This window comes from Bradysia coprophila (genome assembly GCF_014529535.1).
Source record: "Bradysia coprophila strain Holo2 chromosome X unlocalized genomic scaffold, BU_Bcop_v1 contig_39, whole genome shotgun sequence".
Taxonomy (NCBI): Eukaryota; Metazoa; Arthropoda; class Insecta; order Diptera; family Sciaridae; genus Bradysia; species Bradysia coprophila.
Genome location: NW_023503329.1, coordinates 1,225,468 through 1,251,781, shown reverse-complemented (window position 1 = coordinate 1,251,781; position 26,314 = coordinate 1,225,468). Strand labels below are relative to the sequence as shown.

Here is a 26,314-nt window from a genome sequence, read left to right as displayed (position 1 = left end):
AGTCCGTCAAAAATGTATATATTTTAAACAGACAACGATGTAACTGTAACACTATATAACAATAACAGACCCAGATACATTTGAGAATTCCTTCTCAAACTACCAAACTTCCGTAAGCTCTACTTCTCCTGAAAGTACAAAAGAATCCCTCTCAGACATAATAAAGGTGATAGAACTAATCCTCAACCTTGAATACTTTCAAATAATTTCCTACATTTCTTATAAGTTGTCGAATTGTTGTCAAATTGACAATTACATCTATTCAAATTTTCTGCGTGTTACGGCAATGTTAATGACGCCTCGCTCCTATAAAATTTATATTTACATTGCCTAATCACGTAAAGCGCAGTACGTGCGTAGTTTCAAATTTTATTTTGCCGAGTGGGAATATCTCACTCCCCTTCGAATAAATTTGGAACCACGGAAGTAATATGTTATTACAAATTAGAGTGAACGTTCTAAAATCAGCCACTGTATCGAATTTTTCAATGTTTTTGAGGTTCCCAGGGTTTAAGAGTGATATCGCCAAATCTTCAGGTGATTTTTTTAACTTTGGAAACAAGCGGTCTCCGATTTTAATGAGTGATAGCTCGTTGGATTCGTCTTTTAATTCTAGGAAACACATATCTTTCACTTTTTCTTAAAAAAAATGTTTTCTTTGAAAAGCGCTCAAAAGTGAAGACATGTCAGAGGGTACCGAAAACAGTTTTTCGGCAATAACTCAAGAAAAAATTATTTTAAATTGTTGTAATGTTGTACGAATGTCGGCCTTGAAAAGACCTACAGGTAGAGTATAAGCACCGCTTGGTGCGAGTAGATCCACGAGAGTTATGACTAAAAATGTAGTGAATGTTCGGAGAGTCCGCCTTCTCTGCAGCCTCGATGTTCCACGAAACTGAGTATGGGGTGTTGTAGCTGGCCTCACCCACTATCGTTGCACATATAAATGAATCCAGTACTTTTGGGCTGCAAGCCTACAGAAGTCTTGAAAAAAAAGTTGGTGCCAAAATGTAGATTTTTTCCTTCTGTCTGAGGGCCCAACTGCCAGAACAGCGTCTGGAACGGTTCAACGTGAGTAATTTTGTATCGTGTACTATTCCCTTACCGTATACGCTTCACTTTGACTCGAATATAGGTCGTTACAACATATCCAGTGTTAGTAATTCTTGTGAGAAATTATTAAATTTTTCTCGGAGGATTTTAGTCAAATAAAGTGTTAGCGTATAGCAAATGACCTCAGGAGTCCGGAACAGTAATTAGTTTTTCAATTGGACCAATATTTGCTACGCGACAGGAGTTTGGAAAAACGATACGATCAAGTGGGAGCAAACGGTTTTCCAAACTCCTGTCACGTAGCAAATATTGGTCCAATTGAAAAACTAATTACTGTTCCGTAGTCCTGAGGTCATTTGCTATACGCTAACACTCTATTTGACTAAAATCCTCGGAGAAAACTTTAATGATTTTTCTCTTGATATTACTAATAGTGTATCTGATATATTCGCGACATTGCGAAGCGTTTTTCTATTGATAAGGTGAAAGAATAGTAGACAATAAAAAATGATTGCCGTAGTACCGTTCCAGATGCTCTTCTGGCAGTTGGGCCCTCAGAAAGAAGGAAAAAATCTACATTTTGGCACCAACTTTTTTTTCAAGACTTCTGTAGGCTTGCAGCCCAAAAGTACTGGGTTCATTTATATGTGCAACGATAGTGGGTGAGGCCAGCTACAACACCCCATACTCAGTTCCGTGGTACATCGAAGCTGCAGAGAAGGCGGACTCTCCGAACATTCACTATATTTCTAGTCATAACTCTAGTGGATCAACTAGCACCAAGCGGTGCGTATACTCTACCTGTAGGTCTTTTCAAGGCCGACAATCGTACAACATTACAACCATTTAAAATAATTTTTTCTTGAGTTATTGCCGAAAAACTGTTTTCGGTACCCTCTAGCATGTCTTCACTTTTGAGTGCTTTTCACAGAAAACAAATTTTTTTAAGAAAAAGTGAAAGACACGTGTTTTCTAGAATTGAAAGACGAATCCAATGAGCTATCACTCATTAAAATCGGAGACCGCTTGTTTCCCAATCACCTGAAGATTTGGCGATATCACTCTTAAAATGTAAAATGTTAGTGGTTCGTTTATTGGTCTATCTACTCATAATATCATACTCGAGCGCATGTGACAAGAGAAGCCGTGTTGAATCAATGTGCTTTAACGATTTAAATGCTAGTAGGAAATATTGAAATTATAGAAACACCAAAAATTTCTTAGATTGGCTGGTTTTAGAATGTTGTAATTCTCGTCACTGTAGTCACTGTAATTCTGAAAGATGCTGAAGAAATTAGGAATTAGGAATTTTCAGAATTTTTTAACAATGCAAATTCTCAAAGAAAGGCCCTGCATGAGGGAGCTCATTATGAATAGTATGAAGTTATCGCCCAAAACCACTTACAGTGGAGGTGTGACGCAAGTCCTATTATCCACTTACAAAAGAACTGATATCGGTGTAGGTGACGCTTACAGATATGCGTCACAAATGGCAGCTGATGAGCAAAGTACGCGAAAGTTTTATCAACAAAAATCTTACCAGAAAAATTTTAGGAAGAAAATTATAATAAAAAAGTTTGTGTCAAAAAGTGGCAGATGATTCGGCTTTCTTCCGTTTGAATTCCATTCATTAAAGGAATATATTTCACAATTATAAAAATTTTCCTTCCTCAACATCTGCCACTTGTGACGCAAACTTTTTTATTATAATTTTCTTCCTAAAATTTTTCTGATAAGATTTTTGTTGATAAAACTTTCGCGTACTTTGCTCATCAGCTGCCATTTGTGACGCATATCTGTAAGCGTCACCTACACCGATATCAGTTCTTTTGTAAGTGGATAACAGGACTTGCGTCACACCTCCACTGTAAGTGGTTTTGGGCGATATCAGCTCTTTTGTAAGTTGTGATTTTTTATAATTTGGTCGCAGATAATAGACAATCATATTGTGCAGTTTGAACGAAAATATTCTTCTTACAAAACTGTATAACTTTCTCTTTGATCTGAATCTTCCAGCTTTCATTTGACGAAAATCGAAAATTTGACGAAAATAAAAAATTTGACGAAATTCGAAAATTTTGACGGAATTTGAAAATTTGACAAAAATCGAAAATTTGACTAAAATCGAAAATTTGACGAAAATCGAAAATTTGACGCGCTTAAAACGCTCATAGCTCCCAAATAAGCGACTTTTTAGGGAAACAATGAAACACGTATCGACTAGAATCTAAAACTCTATAAATTTGTCTTTTAAACGAACTTTCTATCTTTTATATTTTCTGAGTTATGGGTCATATAGCTCAATGGCTCAAAACGCTCATAGCTCCGAAATTATAAGCTTTTAAGAAAATTCCTTCAAATTAGTTTCTTAGAATTACGTCCTTAACATACCCTGAAAATTTCAGCCAAATTCACCGGTAAATTAAAAAGTTTCGCCGTAACAGAGTGACAAAGTAACAAAGGTTGGTAAAATTCATCCATTTCAAAATGTATGAACAGAACATGAATTTCTTCATACAAATTTCTGCAAGTTTCCAAGTTTTGAAATTTAATATCTCGGCCAAATTTTAACCTTATGAGGCGTGTGATAGCTCGTTGAACTCGTATGGACGCCCAGATTACGAATAAAATACTTTGGGGGTAGTAGGAGCAAAGGGGGAAAAGTCAAAAAGTTCGTGTATATATGTTCCTCAGTCCTGCGGAAATTTTTTTTTGTCAAATTTTTCAGTGTGAACGGACTTGCGTCACGGCCCTTCACTAACGTAGGGCCATGATCAATAGTCGCACAAACCCTACAGCTAATTTAAAATGAAATAGAGTATGAGTTCGAAACACTCTGTTTGGTCCCAACATTTACTAAAGTTAACTGCTGTGTCATTCGCAAGTTTCAGTCTTTCAAACTTTTTATTAAAATTTATTACCATCTACTACCCACCCACATCTCATGTGTCTGCTAGTTCTAGATAGAATGTCTCATAGTGAGACTCACTAATCACACGAGGTCAAAATTCCAGATTACGGCGGGAGAAATGCGAGTAGACATTTTCAACGATTACCATCCAATTGATGTTATTCATTCCACATTCGAAGTCCACGTTAATATACCCACGTGGAATGAATAACTTGAATTAGATTGAAATTGTGACTTCTAATTTGTCTCCGACAGTATGAACTAAATTTGCTCTGAAATATAATGCAAATTCAAAATTTGTACAAATTTTCGTAAAATTGATAGAATTCAATCTGGAGATTTTTTTAAATGGATGTGCAGCGTGCAACTGGTAAAACTGCATCTATTTAAAACGTTAATGCTACTGACAATGTGGTTCACTTAAATTTGATTCAAAAATGCACCGTGAAGACGATCGATTCTTACACCTGGATCAAAACGTTGCGTTACAAGACCGAAACATTTTTATGTGTGTTGGCAATTCACAACCACACGATTGAAAATGTAATATATCTACCAATTTTGTGCAATGTGCAATGTACGATGTTTTTTTCTCAAAAAAAAGCAAATAATTTATGTCATCTATAATGAGCGCATATAATACGTCGGTCGGTCGGTAGAATTTACTTGCGGCATATGCCAGCAACATGTGTTTGTGTGTTGTGAAATTTATATACATTTTATTATGAAATACTTAATGTGTTGTGCGTAGATCCACCGTAAGTCGAGAAGAAAATTTGCGTTGCTTCAAGCTATTCAAATATAATATCCCGATTCCATTTCAAGTCAATTAGGTTTGTGTCAATGATCATTTTTCTGAAATTATTGATTTTATTGTCGCATAAATACTAACAATTTGATGTTAAACTGATGATGTGAGAGGACAATATGGGAGGAAAAATGTTTTATGAAGGTTTTAAATTGTATTTTAAGGTTCGCAGTCACAGCACGGCAGTATATTTTTCTTTAAATCTTTCACTTCTTTTGTTCAAAATGTTTTAAGTGGCCATATTTCATCGCATATGCATCCAAACCCCATAAGTCCCTATTTGGCCTAAAAGCACTTAAAATTACCTTTCAAATGATACCCCACACGACCATGTACGTTTTGTGTACCTCGAGAAATTTCTGTAAGAACAGTGTAAGTCTTCGGTTGAAAACTTTAACTGCACATATTTCAGTGTCGATGAACTTTAAACACAATAAGTCCCTATTCGGCTCAAACGTAGATGTGATTACCTTTCTAGTGAGACCCCACACGACCATGTACGGTTCGTGTAACTGGAGAAATTTTTGTTGCAATTTTTCGGTTTTTGCTCAGCTTTCACCAGCCACATTTTATTGAAAGTGGTTTTGGCTTCTAGGGTCGAAGTCCTTTCTAGGGATATATAAAAAATTCCAATAGAAAATGCGTCCGATTTCGGTAGGCTGTTTTACAAAAGAATCCCTCTAAGGTTTTTTTTGTCGACTTTGTAACAATGACAAAAAATTGAAAAAGAAAACGTTACACGATAGAGCTGTCCAAAAGGCTCGCTTCCGTGGAAAACTTCAATAGTTTCTAATTCACGTAAGTGAATTTTTGAGGGATCGTAATAAACAAACGTTATTAGTTTTTGGTTGAGCGTTATAAATTATACAATTTACCAATATTTTTGTTGAATTGGTACCAATTGTATGAAAATAACGTTTGAGTGCCCTAAAATATTTTTATCCAATCGTCATCTCAGAAATAATAACGCTCGAATATAATTTTCCAATTTTTCAGACCTGCCGTAGAACAATATTTCACTCAGAACAAAGTTCTGCGTCGAGCTCGTGTAAATAGCCATGGGGAAATGGGATGAAGTGTACATCAAAACTGTTTGAAGCATTTTCAACATTTTTTTATCTTGGTTATTAATAGCGTAAGGTTTTGGGCATGTGATTTACTTTTCCAAACGTTTTCAGACTAAGGCTAGTCGATCGTTAATTATGTCTCAGTTTTCAAGATGTTTAGACGATTCAGTCAAAGGTTCAGTTAACAATGTATAAAGGTTCTAAGTTTTTTTTTATTGAATAAATTCAACATTCATTTGGCATTTACAATTTGCTGAAGTACTAGATTTAATTTAATTTAATTTATTGCTACTCTAAGGTAATATTCAGATATGAAATACAGTTTGGGAGCTGTTAATTTTAGCATCCAGACATTGTTTTCAAAAAGAGTATTCAAATTTCAAGACTTAGAATGTGCGTTACGTAAGATACAAAATATTAAGATTGACTCCTTAAAGGTGCCTAGAGCAAGGTGCTAGGTACAAACTAATTATTGTTTTTGTAGATGTAAAAATTTCTAATAAATTCAATTCAAATTACAATTCATGATTGCCCGGGAACAATGTTTGTGGAAAACGGAAAACAAATTCTTTCTTTGAATTAACACGAACGCAATCGGAACGTTTTTCCTCGTCTAATATACACATAATACAAATCAAAGTTTAGTTTTCTACTTGTACCGAGCGTTCTTTTTCAGTTTTATTCCATCTCTTTTTTTGTGATTAAATACTCATATATACTGTCTTGTCGAGCGTCGAAGGCGACTTCCTTTTATTTATTAAATTACACACTTTTCAGACTGAACACGGGAATAAGTAATTTTTTCGTTTGATTTGCATAGAGTTAATCTAAATTTCTGATCAGAAATCTAGAATAATTTAATCATACTCTGTCTGAAAAGAAATAGAAATCTTGTCTCTGACTATGGGTTGGAACAACAACAACAGAAAAAAGAAGTGGATAGCCACAATAAACGAAAACATCGGTAGTATCAATTTTACACATCAATCTATTGGCTACACAAAAAGTATCCGTCTATACCTTACGATAACACACATTACACTTGAGCCAATTGATAGGTCTAATTTGCAATTTTTATTACATTTGAAAAAAAAAAAACAGCATTGACCTCCAAATATTTGATTTTTGTTCAGTTCTTAGTATAATAGGTATGTACGATATAAACGTATTCAGACTCATAGAGTATCAAATAAAACCACTCCATTTTTTTGCGGTTTGAATTGATGGACTCGCTGATTTATGGAAATTCGAGCGAATTAAATTCGTTAAAAGATATTAACGAACAAATGTAACAATTTTTTCAAAGGTTGTTTGCTACTAATCGAGGACAACACGTCTCCGAAGAGCTTCAGTCTCTGAGTTGTTAAGAGACTCGTTCAGTTCATGATGAGTCGATTTGGTCAAAAGAAATGAATCTTGAATGAAAGTGAAATCGGGAAGAACAGGAATCTAGGGGAAAAGACGGTCTTTCTACAATGATTATAACTGGGTAGTGCAATGTAGAAGCCCTGATGGTCATCTTATTTAAAACAAACCGGAGCTTCATCTTTGGTCATTTTTTTCTTCTAAAATGTACTGCTTGATTACTGCTTTCCAAATACTCAATTTGTCATAGAGCTTCTGTTAAGCTTCGACTTGCGACGTACTTTATTGGAGGGGTTGTTACATATATTTATTGATGTAATATGAATAAACACTGCCTAAAATCAACAGTATACAAACTTAAACGACATGAAAAATGTATCTTGAAACAGAATAAGAAAAACGCTGAAACGTTTATTTTGCAGACTCTCACAAAAGCTAAATTGTCTCTTGCTGACAGACCGAAATTCAGCCTTTTTTTATTGAGTTTTTATTGCCGACATCTTATTGTTCGTTTAAATTTAACGACTCGTTTCAATGCGTTCCGCGTCTGTGCTACAATGATCCATTCCATCCACATAAATGCAAATGAATCTATGTCAATAGTATCGACACCCCTCTAGAAATTATGTAAAATCTGAATCACATCCCAATAATAACAGACGTACTCGCCAATCGAATAATAGAACAGGTAAATCTTTAAAACGGGACACTAAAACTTCTGGAAAAAGTGTTTCTTAGATGCTACGACTTTGACATGATTCGACTCGATTACTAGTTAGAAACTTCTCGCTTATTAACTGCAAATAAAGTCAACTAAATTAGTGTCCACATTGTTTCACCAGCTGGTCCACTCATCGGACCCACTTATTATTCAGTTTTACCACTGCCACCCGCGTGTACAAACAAAAATCAGCTGAAGCACATATTGATGCAAATTTGTTTGACTTTCATTGTACATTCCACCCACATTCTATTATGTTCCTTAGAACAGTAACTTCATTTGACATCAATCAACACAACGAAATTCGAGAGGTTGGGGTGAAGTTAGTTTCCGGAAGTTTCATGTGCTGTTTTCTTTGTATATTTTCCCCAAAGAAATCCGAAAAAAACGTTTTTGGGCGACATGATAGGCTTAACATTCAAAATTATTAAATTTTATCAGCTTTCAAAGGAAAGGGAGTTCAATAGTTGGCAGAGTAAATTAGGACAAATGTACAGCATGTATCTTCTAGTGATCTTCCATTTGCGATTCATAAATGGAGGATCTCACTGACAAATTTAGCGAAATTGAGACTATGAGATTATTATGCATGCATACACCCGTGTAGCTGTAACAATCAATTAAAATAATTAAGTAGAAGCCTCGGTAGACGCATATTAATGACGTTAAATGAAAGACATGTTTCGCGCTTTCCCAAATACTGAAAGCCGGTGAACACCATTCCAGTTGGATTTTCTTCACATTGGTGTCTCGAGAAGCAAGGTCACATTTAATTATACTTTTGAGAAGATATTTTTTTCGTAACATTAAAACTTCACTTGTTACGCTCATTTTCAGGTTAAAATTTCTTTTTGCTCTTTAATTGAATTAAAAGGATTAAAATTTGACAAAATGGTTAGGATACGCCCGGAATTTTTAGTTAAGGTCTCGTGAAAACATTTCGCATTACACTTTGGTACATATAAATGGCATTCGGGTCCTCTAATACATTTTTTTCCTCCTAATTATTGTTGGTAATTAGCTCTAATGCTTGGAATTACCCACAGGAAAGTGTATTATTTTGGCAAGGCAGTATTTTAGCTCATTATAAATTTGAATCATATGATGACTTTGTTGAGGAATTCAGCATCAACTCATCTGCGTAGTTAATATATATTTGTAAATTCACCCTAACCATTTGAGCTGAAATAACATAAAATATATGGGAGAAATGGCGGAAAAATGGAGAGTGAGATGTTTGAGAAAATATACAGAAGGTTGATAAAAGGAACACAGTTGCCACACCAACGAAATGACACTAAATTGTGACTCCTAATTTTGAATTTATTGACAACGAAAGGCATAATAATCGACATGGGTGGGTGTCAAAATGAGTCAGTTCCTGTGAGTTTGTGGAGGTGTTGTCACCAATTTTAATGATCTTTGGCATTGTCAGCGCAAGGTGTTTTAAGAGCAAACTGATAAATCTATAAATCTAAAAGAGCAACGGACCCTTTGCAAATTTATAGCCTACATTTAGGCGGGAAAATGTTCGTTTTTTGATGATTTCTCTGAACCAAAATCTTTTCTTTGAAAAAGTAAAACCATTTAATCATGCAAAAATATGTTATATTTAAAGGAAAAACTTTGGTTCAGGGAAATCATCAAAAAACGATTATTTTTCCGCCGAAATGTAGGCTACAAATTTGTAAAAGGTCCATTGCTCTTAACTAAGTTTCGCGAAAGTATGCGCAAATGTTATCTAGAAGTAGGAGATGAGAGTTTGTGTGTTGATAACCATTAGAGTCAATTAAATTTATTCAGTAATTACTATCTGCGCTATTTTGTTCACACGTAACACTCTCGAAAATCTAATATTTAGCAGTTCTAACAAGTGCGTTCGGTTCCCATCAAGGCTAGGTTTTTGCATACGATCACTCATAATGCATGAGCCATGGTATGAGCAATCTACCACTATTTGTATGTCGTTTTGCAAAAGTCGAGAAGGTAATCTTACGTACTTTGTGTAGATGACTTTCTTAGAATGCGAAATGTGCAAATTGAATATCTGAATCATCAAAACAAAACAAAAAATTGGATGCATAATGTTACTCGTACATGTAGCGTACAACAATATATAATGGAACATTATGCGAATAAAAACAGGAAAAAAAACAGTTGAGATCGTAGCGAATTGCTGAGATAAGTCCCGTACGAGTACGTATATAAGTACGCAAAGTTAGTGCGATACACATGTCCAGTACGAAAAACTAGAGGGATATACATTTCTAAAGACTAAAGCTATATTTCCAAGGCCCGTATGAAGTAGATCAAAAATTGTTACACTTCATGCTAGAAAAACTCTATCCAGGGGGCGAATAAACTAGAAAGTGTTGGAACCAAAGAAAAAATCGTTAGAAAATTGTTACAGTTACAGGTAGTGAAATTTCAGCTGTTTTTCCGCTGATACACACAAACAATTGAAACTGTTTATTCGTCCTTACCCGGTTTTACCACCGTATAAAAACGAGGCTCAACCGTATAAACAAGTATAAACAGTTTTGATTGTATGTGTGGATCAGCTGAAAAAAAACTGCAGCAAATTTATGCTGAAATTTCACTGTCTCTGACTGTATGAAATTTTTGAAAACTAGAAAATCCCTTCATCGGAAAATCCTCAAAATCGAAGAAAACGTTTAAAAAATCTTAGAAATCCAACACACCTCTTTAGACTTAGCAGGAAAATCCTTAAAAATCAACGAAACTTTATTAATATCCGTCGCTCGTCTCTAGACGTATGAGTTTCACCAACGGCACATGAAACCTATTAGTCCTCCAGAACATTGTACGGGGCTAAAAATGAAAAAAGTCAGGAATTGTGCTTTTATTTTCACAAAAAAGTGAAGAAGAAGATTAAATGACGGATGAATATGTTTATGATAGGCTGCAGATTGTGTTACTTTATTAACACACCCCGTTAGGTGTTCATCTAGTATAAGATACAATTAGAATGTTATTCCTACATTTCACGCAAAAATGTAAAAAAGCTGAACAAATAATTTGCTTTGTTCGTTTGTTTGATTATTTATCAATTTGTTGTTCTAAATGGGTTAGACCTTGCAAAGTCCATAAACTGGGAGAAGTTTTTGGTCTCATTGCAGTGCCTATTTTGGGAACTTTATTTTTAAAGAAAATTTAACAACTTCTCAGAACTTAAAGAAATTTTCAGAATTTTCAGAACTTTGAATATTTTAGGACTCTAACTTAAGAATTGTTCAAAACTCTCGAATCTTTGGGAACCTTTGAAATTTTCTGAAATTTTAGAACTTTGTGAATTTGAAAGCATTTGTGAGAGCTTTAAGAACTTATTTTGAAAAATAGGCCCTGTCTCAATGGACTGTAGCAATCTAACCATCTTTTCACATCCCAAAAATGTAGGGATGAATTTGAAAATGAAGTCAAGGTGTCAATGATTATTTGTATTTTGTTATGTACACGCAAAACCCCTGTTGTGAACAGTCCGTAAACACAGTCATTCATTTTTAAATGTTCTTGGTTAACTACGTTTTTAGGCTGCGGTTTCTGGCTGCTCGCACAAAGGGTTGTTTGGGCATGTAAAAAACTCAAAAATACTTTCGATAGAGTTGGCTGGTGGCAACACCCTCGGCGTTACTCACTGACTTTGAATATCAAGCACCATAACGGTATATGAATTTGTTAAGAAGAAAATTGAATAACACCAACACCCGTGTGAGTAGCACGTACACCTGCAATACGGAGATAATTTTGAATTTGTGGAACGAATTTAATTTCACTGATTCGACAGTTTCTTTTGCATCTTCCTCACATTACGTTTTTTTTAACTATCGTACTACGATCGACACCCCGCTAAATTCGGTCGATGGGGACTTAAGCACGTAAGGTCTGCCAAGTACATTCATCTTACGGTCGCGGCAAAATGTTCACAATGACAACACAGCCGATAGCAGAGCAGTGTGCTCTGTTAATGGCACCAACAACCGTTTTATATTCAATTATATTTCTATTTTTGATTGTCAAAATATTTCGGTACTTAATTGTTTCACCGAATCAATATAATACTATTACCAGTATCGGAGAGCCAATTTATAGTTTAATAATTAAGTTTAGTGTGAACCAATTAATATAAAGTGTCTTTCAATCAATCGAAGGTTACCTAATTAACTTTTATGTTTTGGCAACAGAGTTCACGACAAGATCATCGTTCTATCATACGATTAAATAAACACAAGTTTCATATCCTGCTGTAGAAGTGCGGTATTCAAAATTGAAATTTTTGATCATCAGTTCAGTCATGCTCAATCATGGAGAAAACTAGAAATTTTTTTGCGTTTTTTTTCACTGATGAATTTTTGACTGTTCGGTATGCTACCATGCTCTTTCAATCGGTAAATTTTTTTTTATGTTGATTTTATGCGTAAATTATGGACAAAATGCGTGTGTAGAAGAGTGTAGTGTGTGTGGTAAACACATAGGTACCGAAATCTACTCTGAAAAACAAGTCAATCGACCTAGTGAAATAAGTGACACAATGTCATGTTCTCGGCTAATTAAGAGAAACACGGCCTATTTTGGTGAAATGTAATTAAAATTTCTCGAATTTTTAATTTAAAAAAAATTGGTCCATCCAAAATAAGCCGAACAGTTGTACATATGGGAGTTATCGACGTGGGAAGAATTTGATCCTTCGGATTGTATCAGATTTTCCTGAAAAATTATTTTCTCCGCGTTCCAGAAGGTGCTAGAGTAATGTCGACAAAATAATGGTCCACTACCACTCACCGTATTTTTTATCCGTATACGAGGGCTTCCACATTGAGCTGTCCCATTTCACCATACAGTCTGCACCTATAAGCCTGGACTGACCGAATTTTTTAGAAGCGTCGTTCTTCGATGAATCAGCACGGCTGCAAATTGCTAATTTAGTTTCTGTAAGGGATATTCTCCTCGCATTTATTTCAGTGTCAGAAACCTCTGTTCCTACTTGAGAATGAAATAATTTATATTTGGCTTGTTGCTCGTTTAAGAGTGATATCGCGAAATCTTCTAACAACTTTGGGACAAGGCGTCACGGATATTATTGACTTACAGCTCATTCGATTCGTTGAACTGTTGCGAGTAAAACGTAGTACTACGTTTGGTGAACTTTATTTTGTTATCGACGATCGAGGTCATGAAGTAAGGGTGTGCCAAAGGGAAAATAAATATTGAATAGCCACAAAAAAAAGTCCAAAAATGCTTCATATCCCACTTTTATATAGAAAATAGTCAAAATAGATCGAAATTTTGGGTTCCAAGAGTATTAGAACCACGTGAATACATCGAAAAATTCTTTATTTTAGTTGATCTCACTCTTGTCAGCAATAAATAATGAATAGCCGCGCAAAAAACCTCAAAAAAGCGAAAAACAAACGAAAGAAAGGGATAAAATTTCGTCGACTTGCGGTGGACTTCCACTAAAGTCGCTCCAACCCCTTGCAGTGAAATTTATCCAAGGATGTTTTTGCATGTTATGGTACTAAAGAGGCTAGGCTATCTCACCATACATACCATGTCTCGGACTTATGTCACTGCAGCTGGTCAGGGACTTGGGAAAATCACCTATTTTTTCACATAAAATGATTGATATCACCAACAGGTCAACATGGACCTGGTGGTGTGTATACTCAAAATGTGCGTCTCTTCAAGGCATACAAGGCTAGCTAAAAAAGTTTTTTCCCAAAATGATTTTACTCGACTAATCGCGAGAAAACGATTTTGGGCCCCTTTTGGCAGACCCTTACTTCATGACCTCGAGTATCGGTGACCCCTTGTCCCAAAGTTGTTCGTTAACTACGTTTTACTCGCAAAAGGTCAACGAATCGAATAAGGTATAAGTCAATAATATCTGTGACCCCTTGTCCCCAAATGTCTGATTTTGTTCGATGTTTTGGCAATATCACTCTTAATGTTCATGTTTTTTCAGAATTTATTTCTCACAAGCACCTCGTATTTAAGCTAAGTTCTAATGCCACTTCGACCATAATCAATTCAAGACGTTGCTTGATTCAGATTTAATTTAGAGAGTGGAACCAAACATTGGCAAATTACAAGTGTGCCTTTGTAATTTTCATTCAAATTTCTTACATTTCACAAGAGCGCCTTTTGGTAGCCAGTCTGCTGCTAAGTCAACCTACATAGAATTTGGCCCCACAAAATTGAAACCGGACCTTCTTAGTAGATAGTAATCTAGAACTCTGAGCCAATCCGATCCTTTCTAAAGGAACGTGGTGGTGACTTTAAAAACAAGTTCGTGACTTGTAACATTTACCTTGCACTTGAGGAACACGTAATTTATTTTGCAAGCGGACTCTTGCGAATGTATTACAACTAAACTCACGTTTTATAATTCAGTAATATTTTCCATAGTACACCGTCCAGTAAATCAGTTTTCTCTGTTCAAATTAATAACAACAAAAAAATCATCTTACGATGCAGAGGAATACATGCACAAGAATAAAATGACAAACGACAGAAATATTCACACTTGACTTTAAATTCTGCGGCTAATAAATAAAATTTATTTAATTCGACATCTTCCACAATATATGCCGTCATATTGTGTATGGAATATGGGGGACTGAACGCAGTATTATTGTTTTTACGTACACAAAAAAAACAGATTTTTTTTTTTGAGGGAATTGAACATTAAATAAATCATTGGGATAGGTCATACATATACGAAGAAAAAAAAAACGAAACGAAAAAAAATGTTGCTTTTGTGTATGCATTACGCAACGCAAGAATACAAACACTGAACTGTGATAATAAAATGCATAGCATCGTCTCTCGAAAGACAATAAAATGTTAATATTAATAAATTACATACATTTTTGTTATGCAGTCCAGTCAACGGCGCTGTGTTCATTTACCATATAATTAAATTTGAATCTTCGGAAAAGATGTCTCTCAGCGCCGTTGTTTATTACATTCATATTATCCACCAAATTGAAGCTTAATTCTCTCAAGAGATGTTTGCTAATTTTTCTACGAATGACGCGGATAATTCAATTAAGTAGAATAGTTTCTCTACATCAGAAAAATCTGTTAAGTGGTATTCGCCAAGACGAGCAAAAAATACAAAATTACGACTCGAAATAATGGTCCTCAATTCACTGACGAAAGGTAAAACTTTCGTTGGCTTTAAGTGGGCTGATGGGGGCTCGAGTGACAATCCAGTATCTAAATGGTTATTTGTGATATCGAGTGCAATAGTTATTTTCCTAACACAGGCTAAACGGAATTGTTAGCGAATGAGATGTTTACGGCTCGAGCCGGAGGTGAGTGCTGGAATTGAAGCATAAGTTAGGAACAACATTTTTCCTAAACGATGGAAGAAAAAAGCGACGAAGTCGCCATATTTCGAAACTAGTTAGCAAAAGAACATTTGTGCCACCGAGAATTGATAACGACGCATTTCTATACTGATAATTAGATCGAAAAGTCGCTCCGCTCGTATGGAAAACTTGGGTATAGTGCTGAAAAATCAACATTACAATACTTGTAACACAACATACTATAACTTATGTTTTTTGGATGTCAAAATTGTTTTAAAAAAAGTAACCCATCCGTCATGAGTATCCCAAATATCGTTATGTGAATGTCTTATCATGTGAATGTCTTATCCCCGATGATTCGACGTTGCTGTGATATTTGTTATTCGACGTGAAATTCCTTGTTGGAGTCGCAATTTTAGATTATTGTTCCCGGGGATCACCATTCAGCATTGACAGGCAGACCTCGACGGGTTTTTTTTTTAAACTTATTATGGATGGTGAATTTGAATTGGAACCGACAAAATCGAATAAATTTCTTCTCATATACGGATATTGTGAGATAAATGTTACTTTTTTGTGAAAAAATGTGAGATTTTCAACCAATGTCCAACTCATATTCGATTCAATCGATTGATAGTCACTGGTCACTGGCCAGCTCAAATCTTTTCTATCCTCTTCTCATGGCAAATATTTAAATTTGATTTGTTTTTTGATGAAGAAAATTAGGAAATGAAATTGCAATACTCAAGTGATTGTAATAAGAGAAGACAATTTTATTATACTTTAGGCATAGCACAGCAATACCCTTTTTTAAAGAGGGATCGACACTTTATTTTTACGAGTCATGGGTAGTGGAAGAGAGTTGAACCTAATAAATGCACAGAATCATAAATGTAATAACTGTAACGGCTTGAAATTGTAGATACAACGGACTGTAATGGTAAAATTATAGTCGAGGGGATGTGAATTACTGAAAATAGCTCCTTTAGCTCCTGATAGTTTATTGAAAGCTCCAATTTTGCTTCAGATCTTTCGTGATTATGGTATTGTGTCCTGGGAAAACTCTGAAAAAAAAACATATTTTGGATCCCTTGAAACAACTTCCTGGTTAGACTAGAGATAACATTGTCACTGCAAAAAGAACCAAACTGTTATGCATCTTAATTTTCCAACGAATTGGATGAAAACGACCTAAAAATTGCCAATTTTGAATTCTCATTATTATTCGCGGATTAACAACATCAATCAATGGGAGTGTTTGTCTTACAACGAAAAATTCCGTGTCTACCTTTGTACGATAAAAGCGGTCTGACTAAGTGATTGTTAAATATTATTCTGGTGCTGCTCACTACCGGCTGAAGTATAACATTAAAAATTTCGATAAACGAGAACAATATCCATCACCAATGAAACCCTCCCGTCTCCACATAAATTGCGTTTCTTTCTAATGAAATATTATTGTTGAAATGAGATAAATAATCAAATTAAAACCGAAAAGAAAAGAGCATCAAATAAATCTAATCTAATTACAACCCATAAAACATATTGCATGATATTAAGTGCCCATCATATTCGATATAAATTTATGTGGAGACACAAGAGTTTAGCTGAAGAAGCAGCACAAATCACTCGGTTTTATATGTTTTGTAAGTTTTGTATCATAGAAATTTTTCTGCCTCCCCAGATCTCCACTTTTCAAACTCAATTTCACATTCATCGTTGGATGGTGGATGAGATATATATAAGAAGAAACAGAATGACACTCTTGTAATTCATAGCAATACTGGCATATAATACAGAAACGCAGAGAATCCAAATTATATTAGTATTAAGAACCGGGGGGAATGTGGAGAGTCTTCGGTCTTATATAAGTTCTCAGTTCGGCCGAGAACAGACGCGACTAGTTAAATAAATCACAAACCCATTCAACTAAAATCTAAACAAACATTAAAATGCTTTGGCTTTTGGAGTTGACGAGAGGGTTTTTCAAAATAGTTTTTCTGTTTCGCATACATCGAGAATGAAGCGAAATTAAGTGCTCTTTTATGGAAATTCTACAGATTTTATAGTTTCCCACTATGTTTTTCTTTACTACTTCCGAAATTTTACAGGTTTTCGTGTTTGATGGGTTCGTGTTTGTCTTTGCACTGTCGGCACATACAAAAGACTTCTATCTATTCATTTGGTAAAGAAAATAGATCCTTACACTGAGAACCGGGTAAACATGAATTTGATAACTCCACTTTAATTATTAATTTTACGGGCGAGTGGCGCATTAAAATAAAGTGATTTCATGAAGACCTTCCGCGATATAGGACATCGAAATGAAGAAAAGGTCGCAAAGTTCAGGGCAACTATTTCATCTTAATTTTCTAACGCCTTAGATAGGACACGGAGTATGAAACACACCACCAACATCTGTGGTTTCATCGAAAATGCTCGACCAACATTTGTAAAAATTGTTTCCACATTGAATGAACGTTAGGTTAAGAAGATGAATGGATTTTTGTATTGAACTCACAGCATCCATTTGACCCACTTAATGAATTGTTCGACTGAATCGAGCCCAATCTAACGCACTACGTAACGTCACAGTATGCTCATAAGTTTCATACGACTGTCGTCTTTGACTTAGTACACTGTTGCAAACGAATTGGACATCACGACTAGTTCTCTTCAGCACTTTCTTCCACAAATAAAGTCAGACTCATTTTATTACAAATCAGTTTATTTATTACACGAGAAGATTTTTAGAGGCTTTAAAATGATTAGTTTTGAACTAATTCGCCCGCAACGATCAATTGATGATAGAAGACATTTTAAGACAACGTCCGTCATCTATCTATCAATATCACACACTGAAATTCTGCTAAGAATATCTAAGCTCTTCTAGAACACTTTGACAATACAATGTTAACTTAGATTTTCCCAAAATAATGCACAGAGCATTTTTAACATACACTGTTTCTTAATAGAATTCACGAGAGTATGTTGAGTTACTCTAGGGAATGGAATGACTGAACGAGCCACTTGTGATGTTCATCTTTGTTTTTGCAATTTCATCTGTCGATGTGTTCTTTGAATTCATGGAATTTTTGGAAAGTGATTTTAGGTTCAGATGATTTGAGCTGTGAGTGATGGCGTGTCCTATTCTGAACAGGCACTGTGCGTGAACAGCATGAATGTTTAATATATGCACGGTCGATTAATTTTACGCTTTTGCTCTTTATTTCCAACTTGCTGTTGCCAAATCTGCAACGTAAACAAGTTGAATGTTTTGCTGTTGTGTCCTTTCACTGATGTTAATTTTAGATATAGCTTATTGCTCGCTTGATAAAGTGTAACTGGTTCTATACTGTGTTAACCTGTTGTGACGAAATTGTTTACAATTATCGTTTATTGGCAACAAAAGCGACTGCTCATGGGAGTTCCACTACCAGGGCTTATTTTTGGGAACTTAATTTTCGGTTTTAATTTTCTGAGCTTTTTATAACCTCGATTTTTTTCGGGATTAGCGAGTTATGACATTGACGAGTGGAAACTAGCACATTGTCGAAGCTTTAAATTCTTTTCAGATTTGAATTTAATTTAAAAAATTGTTTTGTTTATTTCAGTCATATCACCAACCCAAACGACAACGGATGATCCCCAACTCAAAATAATCAAACATCCACCTGCAAATGCAATATTCAGTCAATTACAACCACTTTTTCTACCATGTTCAGCTAATTACACCGGTACGAATTAAATTTTAATTTTTAATTCTTTTTCCATTTTAACCCCATTCACTCCTAAAAAAAATAGGTCCGTACGATGATGGCGATTACGACGATGGCGATGTTATGGACGACCTACAGGAGGGGGAGGAGAAAGCTCATAAAATGAAGAAGACGCATTTTACCGATTTAAAACCGGATGATCGGAATGAAATTATGATTGCCAAAAATGTGGACTCAAACGACGACGACGATGAAGATGACGGAGATGACAGCGGTACGGGTGTGTTCTTTAAACGAGACACGTACGGGGTGAGTTGAACATATTTTCATAATAATATAAACAACGTCTAGGGTGAGGCTAATTTTTCTTTACATTTTTTCTTCTTCTTCTTAATTTCGGAACGCCTATATCCTGTGGTGCTTCGAAACGGTCAAACGAATAGTTTGGTGAAGTTTTTTTTTTCTTTTCTTTGAATAGGATAATGTTTCCTCGTTTCCATTGAAATTTTTTTGAACTTTTCGATGTAGTTTCGTTTGTGTCGATTTCTCATCTCTCTTTAGACTTCTTTTTGTCATCTTCTTTTATCGATTTCTGTTTATTCCTTTATTTTTTTGAAAATAATGTTTCTGAGATTTGTTTTCCTTTTATCTCATTTAATATAAATATCAATTTATCGTTGGATGATTTGCATGCCAAGAGAACGTTTTTTCAAAGCGATACGATCACATCAATGTCGATTTATTATGCAATCATGAAAGGATAAAATTAATTAGAAATCCTCTAATCGTTAGCGAATGCGTTCGGCGGTTCGGCCGCACTCCGCATGAATTTGGTGAAGGTTAAGTCTGCATCTCACTGGCATCATGCAATAAAACAACTTTTCTTTCACAATAAATGGTTTTGAATCGGAATTTCTGGTCATGGTCAGTGATGTGTAATGGATTTGCTTTATGACATCACACATTAATCATTTCGATGTACGCGTGGGTAAATACTTCAAGCAGAGTTTCATTAAAAAAAAAATCTCGCGCTGTTTCTCTAAATTTCTATGCAGTCGTAGAGCTTAATCAGTCTGGGCCCAGATTTTTTTAGGCGCATTGTATAAATGAGATCGCCACCGGTCGAAATTTGTACATAATATATAGAGTACTCAGACCTACCGCGAGGGATTCTTTTGAAAAACGGCCTATCGAAATCGGGCGCATTTTCCAGTGGACTTTTTTAAAGGTATTCGACCGTAGAAGCCGTAGAAGCCAAAACCACTTTCAAAAAAATTCTTCGAAGTTTGTCTGGCAGTTCTGACTGGTGAAAGGTGATCAAAAACCGAAAACTTGCACTTCTTTTTTTCAAAAATTTCTCCAGTTACACGAGCCGTACAGGGTCGTGTGGGGTGTCATTAGAAAGGTAATCACATGTACTATTGAGCCGAATAGGGATTTGTTGGGTTTAAAATTCATCGACACTGAAATATGTGCAGTTGACGTTTTCAACCGAAGACTTACCTTGTTCTTGTTCTTGTTATCTTGTACGGCTCGTGTAACTGTAGAAATTTTTGTAAGAAAAGTGCAAGTTTTCGGTTTTTGATCACCTTTCACCAGCCACACAAACTTCGAAGAATTTTTTTAAAAGTGGTTTTGACTTCTAGGGTCGAATGACTTTCTGGGCAAATATAAAAAAGTCCACTAGAAAATGCGTCCGATTTCGGTAGGCTGTTTTTGATATTTTTGATTTGTAAAATGTGACTTGGTACGCCTTCTCAACCAAATCTAACCCTTGAACCTCGATCTTTTTATAGAAAAAAACCCGACCGAGACTACTTTTTTACCAAAGAGTCGGAGACAATGACAACTTACCTCGTCAAAATTTCATTGATTGTCGGCATTATACAGAAACAGGACATGTCACATTAGCGAATTATAAGAAAAAGAAAATTTCATTGATTAACTCCGTTTCTTACCGTAGACTTGCTATGGCAATAGACGTTTCGTTTTGATAGTTGAAACATCTTCAGTCTATTTGAATGAAAATTCATTTTGCTTATAATTCGCTAATGTGACATGTCCCATTTCTGCAATTAAATATTGAACTCATCGAACAATTTTGTCAAAACTTTTCTCATTTATGTGACATTGTGATATACCGTCTCCGATTCGATTTTAGAAGAAAAAATAAATAAGAAAAGAAAATCAGCCCAACCAAAGTAAAAGCGCAGCCCATACATGATTTTATTGCCTTTAATTACAATTTTATTGCGTTTCCTTCAAAGGTTCGATGCGATTTTACGATGTAATGAAAACTGTAGAGTCTAGTGGCAATTGTTTCCATTGAAGAATAAAAAAAAACGTAAAATTTAATTTCCCCCCAATTTTCCAGCAGCGAGAGAATAAATTAATTTACAAGTGGCTGAGAAATGGACTTCCACTTATACACCGATCCGATTTCGATGTTTTCCCGAACGGAACACTCAAACTGACAAAGTCAAAATCGGCTGCTGGCATATACCAATGCGTTGTTGCTGACGGCTCCAAATTGGGTATTGGCGCTGTTATATCGACAGCGTGTAACGTTGAGAAAGCTGGTAAGTGGCGTATATTCGAAATGGAGTAGAATCACTTTCTGTGTTGCCGATGGCTGATTGTTGTTGTTGTCTTTTTTTTGTTCTTGCAGTTTTTGCACGATACGCGGCAGAGAAAAATATTTCGGCAGAGACTGGTAGCTTTGTCGTAATCGAATGTCCGTTTTATAGTGTTCCGGCCGCTAATATCACATGGAGATATGCGAACAACAAAACCATCGATTTCAACCAAAATAATAGGCGAGTAAATGTCACACTTTTTCACCAAATTATTTCTGCAGTTTAGGACTGTGCTTCCACATTACACAAATGGAATCAAAAAAATCCAAGATCAAACTATCCTCGTCGAATTTCACAATGAACATAGAATGTATGATTTGTATTTCTTCGTAACAATATTGTATCTACCGCTACGCGTTTTTGTCACCACTTTTTGTACTTCTTGGTGAAACACTGTTTGTTCCGAAGCGCCAATATACTTGGTCCAAATAGCAGTGAGGGATTCTTTTGAAAAGCCGCCTACCAAAATCGGACCCATTTCGCCTGGGATTGATATATACATGGTTTGAAAGGTCTTTGCCAGTAGACCTCAAAACAGGCCTCACACGGTCTCTAGCCACACCTGGTTGCTGATTGAACATCTCCGAAGTTGGTAAAATGGTGATTTTTATCCGAATTTTTTGGCCGTTATAAACGATCGTCCCGGGCGAGAGTGGGCTCGTTGGAACGCTGAGTTCAAGTAGTTTCGGATCATGCCTAGTTTAATTTAATTCATTGATATATGTTTGCAAAAATCTGCAAGAAAAATTTTCAAAATCTATGTGAACTTTAGACAGGTCTGGGCTGGTACTGATGACGCTTAATGGGAACCTAACATGCTAGTCGTAACATACATTGTCTAAGCTTTCCATTGATACCCCATTTGCAGTGCTGGTGATTGCTGGCGAGTTTTACGAGTAGCGGTTGTGCTAACATAAAATTCTGTTATGTCGGCAATCACCAGCACTGCAAATGGGGTATCAATGGAAAGCTTAGACAATGTATGTTACGACTAGCATATTAGGTTCCCATTAAGCGTCATCAGTACCAGCCCAGACCTGTCTAAAGTTCACACAGATTTTGAAAATTTTTCTTGCAGATTTTTGCAAACATATATCAATGAATTAAATTAAACTAGGCATGACCCGAAACTACTTGAACTCAGCTTTCCAACGAGCCCACTCTCGCCCGGGACGATCGTTTATAACGGCCAAAGAATTCGGATAAAAATCACCATTTTACCAACTTCAGGGATGTTCAACCAGCAACCAGGTGTGGCTAGAGACCGTGTGAGGCCTGTTTTGAGGTCTACTGGCAAAGACCTTTCAAACCATGTATCCCAGGCGAAATGGGTCCGATTTTGGTAGGCGGCTTTTCAAAAGAAGCCCTCAGTACATTATTAGGGAGATTGCGATTTTCATTTATTAGCACGGCAGAGTAAAATCAGGCAGGAGTACTTGACCTGCATAGTGACCTCAATTATCTTGTAGCCTTATACTTTGCGAATAAAATTAATTGAACTTATGTTAGGGTTCATTTGAGTTCATTTTCATTAGAACAATTAATGAAATCCTGCCTGGTTTTACTCGGCCGTGACGTAAAACTTCAAAATTAAAAGTTGCCCGCTCTCTAAATATACTTTGTACGCAGAAATTCCTTATAATTTCCACGTTCTACGTCAACTCATTAGTGAACATCGCAATCTCATTATTATTGTAACAAAGCTTTAAATCATTTCTTGTGTGAACATTTTGATACGAGCCGACAGCAGGGTCAATAACTGCACAAAGCAGAAGAGTCATTTACATCTATCGTTCCGTTGAATTGTGATATTCCTGACGTTTTCTTAACCTGAACTTTGCGTCGTGTTGTGATTAAAATATAGGTTTCTTCCATCGTTCGGTAAAAACGAATATTGACAGGCCGAAAACAACCAACAGTCATCCACAGACACAACCAACAGTCATCACAACAAAACCGCAACTTAAACCAATTTGTTCGTTAAATCTTCAAAGTGAGGTTGTGTTGGCTTCTCTGTGGATGACGATTGATATTTTGAACGGCCTCGGAAGAAACCTATTATTTGCACGTCACATGCGTCGAAAACCGTACTTTTCACGTTTCAAGCACTACTTTCGACGCCCTCAGCATGTAAAATCCGTTACAAAACTGGGAATAAAAATGAAAAGTTACGTTTTCGTGTGTTTATTGACCTCATCTACGCCTCGGATCAACTCTACTTTTCATCTTTGTATCCCTAGTCATGTAAAATACTATTGAATGCCGGGTTGTAATCGGCCAATTACAGACTAGAAAGTAATAAACGATATTTTTTGGCTTCTCCGACAAAATGTAAATGTCCTCCATAAACTGTCCAAAAATTCTTCTAAAAGCCACGATTAGTATTTCGGTTGAAAATATGTTTTATTGTTGAATGTCAGTGCAAAATTTGCAAAGATAGACAGAAAATGCGGAGTGGAGGGAACAAAACATTTGTAATGGAAAACGGAATAACAGTCCAACCAAATTTTATTGGATCATAAATTTTAACGATTTTAATAAAACGAAAATTTCGTTACAGAATGTTCCAGTTGCTCAACGGTAGTTTGTTAATTACACAAGTAAAAGAATCGGACAGTCAAACGTATAAGTGAGTAGGAATCGATGTTCGAAAACACTCTTATCAAATCATAAATCAAACTATCCGTTGCCCATTGTAGATGCACAGCCCAAAATGCATTCTTTCACACGAGACCTGTCCGATCATATTCGTCATCATTGGAAGTAGTGAATGCAACTGAATCTCAACTGAAATCGGGAATGATATTACCGCTGTGGACGGCCGAAAACCGAACCATCGTAGTCAAAACCGGTGGCATTCTCAAATTGTTTTGTGTCGCTTCTTCGGAGGAAGTGCGATGGACGTTTCGCCAGCGTAACGGCAATCAATCGTTCCGCATCAACGACACATCGAACGTACTCGTCTTTCGGAACGTATCGTATCCAACGCATGACGGATTTTATAACTGTTCAACAACGACCGATTCTCTAGTAACATTTCTGCCATTTTCCCAAATTTAAATCGAATTTTAATTCAAATTTCCTGTCTTCGCTGCAGATGTATAATGTTACCATTAGCGTACCGCCCACCATAGTTCAACAGTTAAACTCAAAAACTCCCGGTATCGGCGAATTTGGATCGTTTAATTGTACAGCAACGGGCAATCCGAAACCGACAATAAGCTGGTACAAAAATGGAGCACCGCTGCTGTTCGACTATATCGTAACATACAACGATTCGATTGTGAATATCAATACGTACGAAAAGGAGCACAAGGGAATCTATCAATGTGTGGCTCACAACTCGGCTGGTGAAGCTCATTCGTCAGCGTTGTACAGTTGGATCAACAAACGGATCACGGAGGGGCCGCAAAAGGTTAAATGTTATCCGTTGAATCAATCGTCAATGTTGATCGATTATGAAAACACCAATAGGGTGAGTGAAACAACATATTTCGTGCTTGTCAATCGTATAGTTGTCTCGTAAACGAGATGTTGTGACGCCCAAAGCACATTACTCAAACCTAAGATTAATCGTGCGAAGACCTAGATCAAGTTATCTAACAATTTTTGTCGAACAGTTTCAGTGGCACGCTATAGTTTACTACACCAGCACAAACCGCTCATCGTTCATCGAATGGAAATCAACTTTCGAACACAATATCAAAAGATTCGATGGAAAGGTGATCGTTCCCATATCCAGCATCGATTTATTCGATCCGTTCATGTTCTATATGCGAGGAATGATGAAGATCGGTCACGAAGGACCAAGCGGCCAAAAGTTGCTGTACGATATGTCGAAATTGTCCAAGGGAACAAAATGTGCCCTGCAAGGATGTAAGTCGAAGTGGATCATGTGAAACAGTTTCCGGTATGGTTCTAATCTTGGCATTCTGTTTACAGTGGAGATCTATTCGATCGTACATCAAACTGGTATTTTCATCTGGTGGCCCAAGTTGCACATAGCCAATCTTAGCCATTTAAACATTCAATTTCGCTACAACGACACCTCAAATCCAACGAAATTTTCGGATCAAATAATCGGCACCAAAGACAAGCTAAAGGAAATGGAACGCTGGGACGACATCCAACCGAAATTGATCAAAATTAAGGCGACCACGAACGTTTATCCCGAATTTCAGGGAACCAGGGACAGACGCTTCGTACCAAACAATTTCAAGCAATTTGCATCATCCTCTGCTACGGCCAGCCTACCGCTGTACATGAACGACGAATTGAAAAAGCTTGAAACAATGAAACGATCCGACAAATCGGAGGGAATCACGGAAGTTCAGGTGCAGGGGGAAGTGACCGGAATTTTGATACCGAACACTTCGTTCATCGATGTGAGGGTATTGGTGCCGGTCATGGACACCGACGGCGAATTGTATCAGGACAACAGCTATGTGCAGTGGAAAACCGTACGAATGAAACTCAGGGCGTGTGAGAGTTTTTTTCATTGAAATTGTTGTTTTTGCTTCTGTTGCAGATATCGAAACCTTCGACGATATCGCAATTTCAGATCATTGAGACAGAATCGCGAAGCATAACGCTAAGTTCGTCCGATAAAAGTGTTGCCTGTATTCAGGCATGCGTTATGACAGACTTTGCCACTTGTCATCTCATGTAAGTTGCATGCAATTCGCTAGAATCCCAGCCAC

General features: G+C 36.2%; 1 protein-coding gene across 2 annotated transcripts in view; it reads left to right on the top strand.

Moving 5' to 3' along the window:
• The window catches only part of LOC119069728, a 51,530-nt gene that overhangs the window by 20,455 nt on the left and 4,761 nt on the right, over positions 1-26,314 (top strand). Inside the window, exons 2-11 of one of the 2 annotated variants that reach the window (XM_037173857.1) lie at positions 18,874-18,996; positions 19,064-19,287; positions 21,356-21,557; positions 21,647-21,794; positions 24,175-24,243; positions 24,314-24,644; positions 24,712-25,089; positions 25,235-25,490; positions 25,557-26,074; positions 26,143-26,279. In XM_037173857.1, coding sequence (XP_037029752.1) covers positions 18,874-18,996; positions 19,064-19,287; positions 21,356-21,557; positions 21,647-21,794; positions 24,175-24,243; positions 24,314-24,644; positions 24,712-25,089; positions 25,235-25,490; positions 25,557-26,074; positions 26,143-26,279 — 2,386 coding nt within the window. Of the gene's footprint in view, positions 1-18,873; positions 18,997-19,063; positions 19,288-21,352; positions 21,558-21,646; positions 21,795-24,174; positions 24,244-24,313; positions 24,645-24,711; positions 25,090-25,234; positions 25,491-25,556; positions 26,075-26,142; positions 26,280-26,314 lie in introns of both variants that reach the window. The other variant, XM_037173856.1, reaches the window with a different exon arrangement.